This window comes from Spermophilus citellus (genome assembly GCF_964194105.1).
Source record: "Spermophilus citellus genome assembly, chromosome: 2".
NCBI classification, from domain to species: domain Eukaryota; kingdom Metazoa; phylum Chordata; class Mammalia; order Rodentia; family Sciuridae; genus Spermophilus; species Spermophilus citellus.
Genome location: NC_138183.1, coordinates 8387672 through 8399512, shown reverse-complemented (window position 1 = coordinate 8399512; position 11841 = coordinate 8387672). Strand labels below are relative to the sequence as shown.

The 11841-nt window shown below is 48.2% G+C and overlaps 1 protein-coding gene across 4 annotated transcripts in view; it reads left to right on the top strand.

Moving 5' to 3' along the window:
* The first annotated feature begins 80 nt into the window (after positions 1-80).
* GARNL3 (GTPase activating Rap/RanGAP domain like 3) overlaps positions 81-11841 on the top strand; it is a 148185-nt gene continuing 136424 nt past the window's right edge. For 2 of the 4 annotated variants that reach the window (XM_081281953.1, XM_081281950.1), the window contains exon 1: positions 769-1070. In XM_081281953.1, the coding sequence (XP_081138079.1) occupies positions 979-1070 (92 nt within the window). In that variant the 5' untranslated portion in view covers positions 769-978. Of the gene's footprint in view, positions 229-768; positions 1071-11841 lie in introns of those variants that run through there. The other 2 variants (XM_081281951.1, XM_081281952.1) reach the window with 2 other exon arrangements.

Genomic DNA, 11841 nt, shown 5'->3' with positions numbered 1-11841 from the left:
GGTCCGTGGGACTGGAGGAACTGGGCAGAGGAGGGGCGGGGCTCCAGCAGTGCGGTCATGCCTGTGGGCGGGACACGGGGAAGGGCGGCCCCGAAAGGGGGCGGTGCTACGACGGAAAGGGCCAGGAGATGCTGAGGCGAGGAGGGGCCGGGCGGCTACGCTGAGGGAGCAGAGCTGCGGTGTGAGGGCCCGTGCGGCGCGACCGCGCGAGCGCTCAGTAGCTGAGGGGTAGGTGGGCAGGGCTGAGTCAGTGCTGAAGGGCAAGGAGCAGGAGGGCCAGCGCGGTGGGTGGGACAGGGTGAGGAAGGGAAGGCGTTTCGGGACTGTAGTCTCCACAGAGGTGCATGCGAAAGGCTGCCTTGAGGCCCCCGGCGTGGCTTGAGCGGGAGGGGCGTGACTGGAGCTTGGGGCGGAGCCGGGGCGGGACCTGTGATGGACCGCAAAAGCCCGGGGCCGACTACGCAGAAGTTCGGGGCGGGGAGGGGGCGTGGCCTGGGCCCTGCTGAGGGGCCGGTTGGGCTGGGTATGAGGCGGGGTCTGGGCGTGGGAGGGGCGGAGCTTGAGCCCGGCTTGGGGCTTGCATCCTGCTGGGCTGACTCTTGGCGAGGCCGGGGCGGGCCTGGGCCTGGCTTGGGGGGACTGAAGGCTGACTGGGTTTGATGTGGGGCGGGGCTTGGGTGGATCAGGGGTGGAGCCTGGGGCCAGCTGGGCTTGGATTCCGGGCTGAGTTGGGGTCCGACAGAGGAGCTTGGGAGCTGACTGGGGTTCGGGGCGGAGCCTGGGCCCGGTAGAGGGGTGCTGGGGCTGACTGGCTGGGGTTCGGGGCGGGGCAAGGGCGGGGCCTGGGCCTGGCTGAGGGATGCGGGGCGGGGCGTGGGGATGCGGGGCGGGGCATGGGCTGCGGCGCGCTAGCCGAGCGTCCGGCCGAGGCCCGAGCCCACCCGAGTGCGCCCGAGCCTGCGGCCCCCGCCCGGGGCGATGGAGCCGGAGCCCGGCGGGGCAGCCGCTGCGCTCCTGCGGCAGAAGAGGGCGGCGCTGCGGCGCAGGGGGTGCAGCTTCGAGAGCCCCAGGTACCATGGCCTGGGAGGGGTGCGTCCGGGAGGGGCAGCAGCGGGAAGCCGGCCACGTGAAGGGTGGCGATGCGAGGGGGACCGAGCCTGGAGGGACCGCGTTGTGGGAGGGGGTCGGTGTGGTTCCGGGAGGAAAGGCCGGGGTGCCTGAGGGGGTCACCTGGCGGGAGGGCCGGGGCCAGTGTCCGGGGAGCAGCTGCCTCCTGCGCCGCGAAGCCTCCGCCCTGTGGCAGGCTGGCACACCGCGGCCCTCACAGGTCTCAGGCCGGGGAGAACGTGCCCTGCCGCTTCTAGATGCTCAAGGACGTGGTCGGGAAAGAGCTCCTAAGTCTAAAGGAAGGGGTTCCTTCTCTTGGAATGGCTCGCCCTCTGCCACCCATCCTCGCGCCCCAGGTGCCTGCACACCTGCTGCTGCCGGCCCCGCCTATCTCTGCCCCCCCCCCCCACGAAGTCCTTCCTCTACTCGGGTCGCCTGCGCCCCTCCAGGCCTCCACCCGCCTTACCAGGGGTGCTCTCCCAAAAGGCCAGGGCCGCCCTGCGTGCGACAGGGCCTCCGGACACACCCTCCCCGCAGCGGCTAGTGCCCCTCCCTCCACCTTGCTAGACTCCTGTCTCTAGCATTTCTGTAAATTGGAGTGGGTTCTCCTGCTTCTAGGTCACTCAGGTCTCCTGTATTTTTTAAGAATCGATCTCCTCCTGGAGGACTCCGGTGTCCCCCCAACCAGATTTCTGTCATTATTCTCACACTTCTTAAACTCACAGCCCACCTAGCCTCTGGAGAGATTTCCTAAGACTGAGTGTCCTGCCCTGTGCTGCCTGCCGCTCAGAGGCGCTCTCCATAGCCCTGGCATGGGTGGGAACTAACAGGTGGGGACCAAGAGAAGCCCAAGGATGGGGCCCTCCCGCCCCCACTGAGGCAGAAAACAGGGTTCCCTTGCTAGGATACAGAGCAAACCAAACAGGATCCTTAATATAGGTGGAAGGGCCTTGATTGGGACCTTCTCCGTCCTCAGTCTTTGGCATACCTCTCCTACCCGCGGTGCTCCCACAGTTCTGATGAGACTGTAAGCGTGGTGAGGGCAGGGACCATAGCTGTCCTGGGCTCTGCTCAGTCCTGGCCCACTGCGGCCTTTACTGTGTGAGGAATGAACAAATGCTGTTGGGCTAGGGGTTTCCCCTTGTGCTGGCTGTTTGTCATCAGTACCTTTACTACTTTCATGCTCCTCACCCTGCATGCACAAGTATCCTTCCCTATTTGTATAGCACCTACTCCTCCTGTCTTCCCTGAACCCCTGACCCAGCTCTGTGCTGTGTCCACCAAGTGCCTTCCTGCGTGTCTGCATTCCCAGGTTGGTTGTGTATAGGGATCTCCCCTGCTGGATTGGGAGAGCCACACAGAGATGGTATCTGTCCTCAAGAAGCTCCAGCTCACCCTTGTGGCTGGAGCACAAAGGATAAAAAAAAGTCCTGAGACTGCATGTTTAGGGCAGTGCTGTCCTGTGAAACTTTCTGTAGTGAAGGAAATATTCCATAACCTGCCTCATCCCAGAGGGGATGCCTTAGCACCTGTGACTATAAAGCACTTATAATGTGGCCAGTTCAACTAAGGAAGTGAATTTTTAATTTTATTCAATTCTCCACATAAGTAATCACCTAGGACTAATGTTCTTCATAGTGAATAATGCCAATTGAGCAAATTTGTCTCTTCCTCTGAAATCCCACTTGTACCAGCTTCTCTTTTATGTTCATGGCCTTAGGCCTGAAAGATTCAATAACGTCCTGGACTCTAGAGTGTTATCTTATGAGCCTCAAGATAATAAGATTATCATTTTATTATAAAAATAATTTGTGTTTATGAGAGGAAGTTTAAAAAATCAAGAAAGATATGAAATGGACAATTAACTTTTTATTGACCTATAATCCTACTAGTATCATCTGGACCTTTTCTTCCATATGAACACAGATATTTATATTAACATTCTGCTTTTTCACTTAATATATTGTAAGGATTTTCTCACATCCTTAAACATTTTTTTAAGAAAACTGCTTTAAATTGCTGTATGACATTCTTTATCATAGAGATTGTTACAATCATTTAAACAATTCTTTATTATTTAGACATGTTCATTTCCAGTTTTTTACTCTTCCTAAAGTCAGTAAATCCATGTGCATTAGTCTATGTGTGGAGAGGTAATTTTTTTTTTCTGTAAGTATAGAAGTGGTGGTGATTCCTGGATCAAATAAATTGATTTTTTTTTTTTTTTTGTACTGGGGATTGAACTCTGGGGCAGGGTTCAGGGGATCTGTGTTTGAGAACCCAAGCTCTTCAGTCTGGTGTATGGTTCTCAAACATAACATACTTGGGAGGAGGGTTTCTTAAAACAGCTTCCTGGGCCTCACTCCCCACACCCACCCATGATTCTTATCACAAGGTCAGGGTAGTTTTAAGGTACTTCAGTTTCTAACAAGCTCACCAGTAATGCCAGTACTGCTGGCCCAGGGACATAACTCTGAAAAGCAGGCCTCCAGATTAATACAGGAATCTTTTGCAACAACCCTTGTAGCTGATCATGCAGGTTGTGTGTACCCCAAGGTCAGGGAACCCGCTGCTTTATAAGGCAGGTGGGGTTTGGGTATTTTTTAGTTCTAGTCTTGATAGACTACCTTAAATGATTCAATTATGATCACTAAGTTTAGCTACTGTGGGTGCAGAGCCCTGCCATGGACAGAATATTCTGAATTACAAGTGGAAAACACATCTTCTACTTTCCCAAATATTGCTGTGTGTGATGGCTTCCTTATTAGTAATGCATAGAACCCACGCCTTGGGGGAGCAGATTCAATGCCAGACGAATGCTTTCTTGTTCCTGAATGTTGCTTTCCAGGCCCAGATTAGTCTGAAAAGAGCAGTCATCCTCTCTGCACATGGTGCTTCCTCTTCCTCCTCCTCCTCCTCATGCTTCCGACTCCCCAGTTTTGGTGATAGTGGTTTTTTTCCCGAAGTCTTTCTGCTTTTCAGGTAGTTTCATAAACAAGTATTTTAACATGAGCTCTTTTACAGTCTTCGTTCCTCTATATTCTGTTGTTACTCTTTGTGTTTGCGACAGGCCTTTAAGTATTTAATCATAAATAAATCTGCTGCTGTCAGTTTTCTTTTGGAGCAACAGCAGTCTTCCTGGGAAAGACTCTGAAAAGCTGTCTTGCAGTGGGGCTGACATAATGGGCTCCTAAGGCCAACAGGAGAAAATTAATTTTCATATTATGTCTGTTCTCCTAAGGGCAGGGGAAAAACAACATTTATTATTCACCCAGATTTTAAATTAATGCAAACCAGCTTCCTTTTTTGGAGGAAGACAATAGTCAAATTAGCTTTACTGTAGAAGGTTAATATGAGAAATTATGTTTGGTCATCTGGTTTACAGAGTTGAAGATCTAAAGAGAGATGAATTCTGACAGACAACACCACAGGAAAATTATGAGATTTGGCCTCTATAGGGAGACTCATTGCTGGTTTCCTGGAGGGGGTGGTGGGGTAAAGGAGCACGCAGAGATCTGGGGACGCAGAGAAGGCAGAGATGTGGAGAACCAGCAGCGCACCCGGTTTCTAAGCTGGGTCCCTGGAGGACAGGAAGCAAATTGGTGTTGGCATTAAAGTGTGACTGCCCCAAGAGATTAAGTCTGTTCACTGTAGAATTGCTTGTTGTCCTTGGCCATTTGGTCTGCTATAATCAACAGACATCTCCTTCTCATAGTTCCAGAAGATGGAAAGTCCCCAAGATAAAGGCCCCAGCAGATCTAATATTTGTTGAGGGCCTATTCCTCATAGACAGTGCCTCTAGAGGTGTCCTCACATGGCAGAAGAGCAAATGGGGCTAATAAACTACTTTGGGCCTCTTTATAGTGGCACTAGTCCTGTCTGAGGGTGGTGTCCTCATAACCTAATCACCCTCTCTGAAGCCCCACCTCTTAATACTATTAGATTTGGATTTAAGTTTTAACATATGAATTTGGGGAGCCACAAACATTCAGACCATAGCACTTGAAAGATTTTTTTTTTAAAGTCTAGTGCTCTCATCAGTGACAAGAGTTGACGTCAGTCTGTATTTTCTGACTTAGAAAGCTAGCTAGGGATACAGATATGTCAGTGAAAAGAAGCAGCCCACTTCTGATAATAGCAAATGTGTAAAATTACATATGTAATTAAAAATTTTCTAGTGGCCATATTTAAAAAGTAAAAAGCAAAATTAATTTGAATATTTTATTTAACCAAATATATCCCAAATAGTATCATTTCAACATCTAATCAATATTAGAAAGTATTAAGATGGTTTACTTTTTTCAGAAATGTCTTTAAAAACCCATGAGTTTGACACGGCACATCCCAGTTCAGACTCATCATGTGGAAAGTGCTCGGAGCATCAGGTAGCTGCTGGTGCCTTAATGGACGGTGCAGACAGGGATCCTCAGCTAGAAAATATTTGAAGGAATACATCAAGCTTTTTGTTTTATTTTGATTTTTAATGTGACTATGAGTCACAGTGAAATAAGATTTTTAAAAGTATGAAATAAAGGGATTTTGGAGACTTAAGGAGAAGGGAATCAAAGAAGTTTTAGTAGGAAGGATAACCAAGATGGTGAACTTGGATTAATTGTTCTTATAAGTCCCAAATGAAACTTAGACTTTGAGACTTGCATGTGAAACTGTTGTGTCATGGATACATGATGTGGTTGGATAGTTTTCTATTTTAAGAAAATAAGATTAGCATAAATAGTGTTTTTTTTTTTTTTTTTAAAGGAGGGGGATGATTTTTTGTGTGTCAAACATTGCCATTTGGCTAAAGTGAAAAACTAAGAACTGACACTAGGTTTAAGCATCCCATGGGTCATTGGTGGCCTTGGACCAGTCTTTTCAGGAAAAGAGGATGAAAATTACACTGGACCTGCTCTAAGAGATCATGACAGGTGACCAATTGGAAATAGCAAATATAGTCAGCACTTTGCAAGGGTAGAGGGAAGACGAGGAGAGGAGTTAATTGTTTATTTTGGTGTGGGGTTTCTTTGCTTTTGCTTTATAAAGATCATTATAAAAATGATTCAGTAAAAGGAAAGGATTTCAGTATAGGGAAGGGGTGTTTTATTTGAAAAACAAAATTCACAGAGGATATGATAGCAGCCTTCCCACATTTGAAGGATGTCATATGAAAGGGATTGGGCCCACTGGGTGTGTGGCCCTGGGCTAGACTTGAAATCACTGCACGCATGAGGTGTGATGAGACAAATTGGGTTCAGCACATGAAAGTCATTCCTGCAATGGGTGCTATCCCAAGGAAGGCTTTAGGATGCAGTTAAATTTTCATTAGTGGAGATGCATCTGTGAGTTAGGCTAGTATTTCTCAACTATTTTATGTTTTCAGCACACTTTTGGGTATAACAATTTTGGTAGCTTATTTGAAAAAACTCAAAGCAATGTTAGCCAGTCAGCAGCAGTGAAAATGGATCATGCTCCCATGTGACAGTGACCTCAGAAGTACCCTCTGTTTTGTGCTGCCCTCTTGGTTGCCCATTAGTGCCTCTTTGTTGCTTGAGCAGAAGTGCATAGTGTTTTGAGTAAGGTTTCTTCTATGCTGGAAAGGCAACAGTCCTGTTTTCCAGTAAAAATTCACAGTCCCTTTTTGTTGCTCACTGGTTATACCATTGCTCCTACTGGAAGAAATTCGTGTCCTGCTTTCACTCTGCACAGGGTCATATCAGTTGTTTTTTTTAGGCTCACAATTCAATCTGACGCTATAAAGGGCATATCAGTGATAATCTAAGGCAACAGAATCCACTCTCCCCAGCAAGCACAAAGGGATTTAATACTGATACAGGGAGTTAAGTGCTTACAGAGTCATTGGAAGAACCAGAGAGGCAACTAGTTTGAGCCCCTAAGAATAGCTCTGAGCTCCCACAATGCTCAGATTTGCCATGCTCAAGAAAGAAAGCTGCCACTTCCCAACAAGAAGCTAGTCAGGGCCAGGAATGGAGCTCAGTGGTGGAGCACTTGCCTGGCACAGCAAGTCCTTAAGTTCAGTCCTCATTACTGCAAAAGACCAAAACAAAACCAAGCTGATGAATCAAGAGACCAGAGGCTGCTGCCACCTCCACCACTAACTCCAGAACCCCACTGTCAACTGGGCCTGCCTCCCCAAAGCTGCCACTGCTACTTTAGACAGCTGCAGACTCAAGAAGCTGCTGACCCCAGAACCACAAAATCCTGTCACCATCTGCAAAAGCAAAATGTTGCCTGGCTCCTTTCCAAACCACAGATGTGTGAGGACCTCTAATTCATGGGATCCACATCCATTGGGAACTCTAGCTTCAGAGGAGTCAAGGGCAACTTAGTTTTGGCTTTCCAACTTGCACTGTGCAAGGGGGGTGAGGGGGGCATGGAGCAAGTCACCCACAGTATCGCCACAAGCAGCATGTCTCTTCAGTCATAGTGAAAGCAGCTTGGTCACATGGATGGGAAACTTGGTGGCACACTAGTCTAGGTGTCTCTGTGCCCTGGGGTGCCACTGCACAGCTGGCGCCCATTCTTGGGATCCATCTTATTGGGCAAAGAGGTAAAAAAGGGCACTTCAGCTTCAGATGGAGGGCTGAGGTGGACTTCCCAGCCATAACTGCCAGTGACCTATAGCACAAATGGAAGTGAGGACATAAGCTCCTGCCTTGCATTTTATGACCAGAGAGAAGCACTGCCAGCCAAGAAGTATTTCCTAGCATCCACTCTGTACCTGGAGCCTGGGTTAATGTTTTGCAGGTAGTTGTCTGCACCCGTGTGCCTGGCATAGTCCTCACAAAGCAGCAACCCGTTGGAGATGAGAGAAGCAGGGAGAGGTCTGACCCAAGCTGCCAGTGACGTCACTCAGGGAGGGCACATTGCACCTGTTCTTCCTATTCCAAGGGAGTAGTTTCCCAGTGGCTTTCATAAATTTCAATGAGTTATTTACTCATCAAACAAATATTCACAGAACACCTCTGTGTGCTTGGTGCTGGGGAGACCAGGTGAACAAGGCAGATGAGGTTCCTGCCCTTGTGGACTAGCATTCTAGTGGAGAGCAGTGGACCATACACCAAGAGACAAGTGCATAATCAGGACAGCTTCAGACAGCGGTGAGTGCCAGGGAGTAGGATGCTACAGGATAAGGAGTGACCCGAATGTGGGGGGCAGAATGTGTGCCAGGCCGAGTCAAAGACAGGCAGCTACTGATGTACAATGAGGTTAAGGTTGTTGCCAGCAAATAGGAGGAGGAATGTGCAAGATCAGGATGCTGGCAGGTGGGTGTGGCTCCGAGAAGTTCCTCCCAGTCCATAGGGAAAATGGCAACTTCAGTGCTCAGGACAGTGAGCCATCTGTCAATCCAAGGAACCTCGTATGCCTTTTGTTGTGCCTGGAGAGCTGCCTGTTACCACAGAGCCTCCTTTAGTGCTGCAGCTCTGTTCTTCCATGGTCTCTTCCCACACCTTGTGGGCTTTGCAGGCCTGACCAGGTGCCACAGCTGCAGCCCTGTCTGGGGCTCCCAGATGAGTTCTCAGTGGACTGCCGTTGCTTCCTCATGGTGCTCGGCAGAGGCTACCTGTGAAACAGGCCATGCTTCTCTTCACTCCATCACTTCAGACCCTTAATCCTGAAACGTGAGGCACACAGGGCCTTGGGGAGCCGTGGAAGAGAAAATGGTCAATTCTGCTCCTCAGAGCTTGGTCAGTCCACAGGAACCCCATGCACAGAAACATTGCTCACAGGGTACCTTCAGGACCATTCTTCCCTAAAGGACACCTTAGTTCTGTTCATTTACAGACGGAGGCAGCTCTGTCTAGGTCTGTGTTTACCTGTTTGCTAGTGATGGGCAGGCCCACCTCAGCCCGCTCCTCTGACCTGATGTGTCCTCTCCCGGCCTGGGCTGGAGCTCTCGTCTCTAGGAGCAGGAAGGATCTGGACGCTGTGGGAATAGGCCCTCTGTTTTCACTGACTCCCATATTTCCCTGGTCCACTGAAGCCCTGGTTGCTGTGATGCTCTGCCCCTGTAGTAGGGCTTGCCTTGGTGTCCAGCTTTCCCCCCAATTCAGGGCAGCATGCCCACTCCAGAGAGGGTCTGAGTCCGTATGATCTCCCATGACCCATGACCCTTCTTTTGGTAGATTAATGTGTGCTTTTGCTTAACACCTTCCCAGAGGTTCAAGTAGTTCAGAAATAAGATAACCTTCTTTTCAGCTTTCTTCAGATTGGGCCGCTGCTTCTTAGAAAGCTGGGGCAGTGAAAAGAAAAAGAAGAAGCCTGCCCAGTGTTCACCCCTCCAAGTAGGTTGTGTCAGGGTCAGACCCTCAGGACATTCTTGCCCATTTCCCTCCCACTACATAACGTGCGGAGCCCCAGGGCTCTTTTGACATGTGCACATAGCTGTGCAGCAGATACCCTGGCCTTTCTCTTCTTTCAGTAACTGTCCTTCTTTCTATTGAGCTGTTGTTGGCTTTTATTTCCATGAGCTCCAAAAAGTTTTGCAAATGACCACTTTCTCTGCCAACTCTCCAAGAAGTTCTTCAACTGTTGAAAGACAATAAAGATAAAATGTGTCAGAAGATTAAAGGAAACATACACTTTTTTAAATTAGAAAATTAAAACAAGAAAAGATAAGAGGCGAAAAGATAAATGAATTATAGTTAACAGTGGGGAGACAGAAATGTAGGTGAAGAATTGAAGTGTGGAGAACTCTTACGAGTAAAGTTATGGTCAAAAGATAAAATTAAGGAGTGGGAAAGGTTTGAAAGAGCTAGTATTTAAGATTTTTAACAAAGTCATAAAGATTCAAGAAAAATAGCATGTTAAACTCAGTATTTTAAGATTAAAAATCTAAACAAATGTAAACAATGTGTAAGGTTATCTTGCTCTTGTTGGGGATGTACTTGTATGCATTTTGGAAAGATGTCTAAGAACTAAGGTTTAGGCAGAAAAGAAAGCCACAGAACATTGGATGGTCCAAGCATATATATTACATAGAGAGGAGTGATAGAAAACCAAAATAACCAGAGGAAAAAGGGAGTGGAGTTTGGGGTTGTCACCAATACATAGGTCTCCTCAGGTCCCTTTACCTCTCCTGTGCTCAGAGGTAAAGGAACTTTGTGCACCTCCAGCACCCATAGGCAGCTCTTCTTAAGTGCCTTCCCTTGAACTCCTGCAGCTGCCTTGCATACCTGTGCAGAGAGCCCCAAGTGCCTGGTGCTACTCTCACCCTACCCCAAGGCCCTCAGCCAATGAAAGACTGCAGGAATGTGATTGTCCAGCTCCTCCTTACAGGAGGGGACAACTCTGAGACATCACTTACCTCCTCTAGCAGCACTGTCAAAATATAAAGTGAGAATTTTATATTTTCAACTAGCCACGTTCAAATGAATTCTAATAATTTATCTTATTATCATTCAATATGTAATCAGTGTAAAAAATAATCGAGACGTTTGACATTATTTTTTATTTGTACCAAGTCTTCCAGAGCCAGTGTGTGTCACACTTACGCAGCTCACTTCAGACTGCTCATGTTGGAGTTGCTCTGAAGTTATGTGGTGAGTGGCCACTGAGCTGAGCTGAGCAGCACAGCCTCCTTCAAATTGAAGCTGTCCCTTCAAAGAACTCTGCCAGAATCGGAAGCCTTACTTGGCCCCTTCCCGTTCCCTAGCCTGCTTCCTTCACTTACTTTGGGGGTTTTGAGAATACTTTTTCAATTTCTTTTTTGCATACAAGTATTATCTTTGTACTGAAAAGAAATTTTAAGAGTTTAGAAAACAAAATGTCTCTCTCATCCCAGATCCCACAATGGGGATTAAATCTATTTGTTATTTTAGTGCCAAGGCAGCAGTAAACTCCTGTGCCACTGAGGCTTAGAGTCGTGGGGCGCCTTTGCATAAAGAACAACTGATTGCACAATAGAATGGCTACTTGGCTTTTGTCACAGGTTGAAAGCCTGAGACTTTGATGTCTGCTGCAATGGTAAGGGACCGAAGGTAAGATTTTCTAGAAGTCTGGGTCAGGTGTGCAGCATTTGGCTTCTCGGGGCCAGGAAAGGCAGTGGGGAGAGTGGAGTCATCACTGAGGAACACCAGGGGACCTAGCAAGAGAAGGTCCTGAATCCTTCCTCATGAGACATACATAGGTCACTAGAGTAACATCTGCTTTTTCAAGATGCCTGCAGCCTTGGGTCTGGGTGACACTGGCAGAACAGTTTCGAGTGATCAGTGCCTATCTCTTGATACCCAGCAGTGTGGAGTCACTTCCCTTGGCATCCAGCCCTGGGCAGGTGGCAGTGCCCTGTGTAGATCCTTCCTCAGATAATACTGCTCTGGACCACTAGGCCTCTGACTTCTGCCTTAACATTATGAAGAGCACCTCTTGACCAAATGTCATCTAAGATTGCTTTTTTAAAAAAAAAAAAATATTTTAGTTGGACACAATATCTTTATTTTATTTATCTTTATGCAGTGCTAAGGATCAAACCCAGGGCCTCGCATGTGCTAGGCAAGCACTCTACCACTGAGCCATAATCCCAGCCCCTAAGATTGCTTTTTACTTTTCCATTTCCAAGTAGCTGGATTTCGTGGCTCCTTTGTCTGTCACTTGAGGTAGAGGTGAGTGAAGATGCTGCCAGATGGCTCAGAACACCACTCCAGTCAAGAGGAGTAGGGATGCCTGTGTTTCCTACACACCACCCGCTCTATGTTAGAACTGCCTTTCCCACCTTCCTCC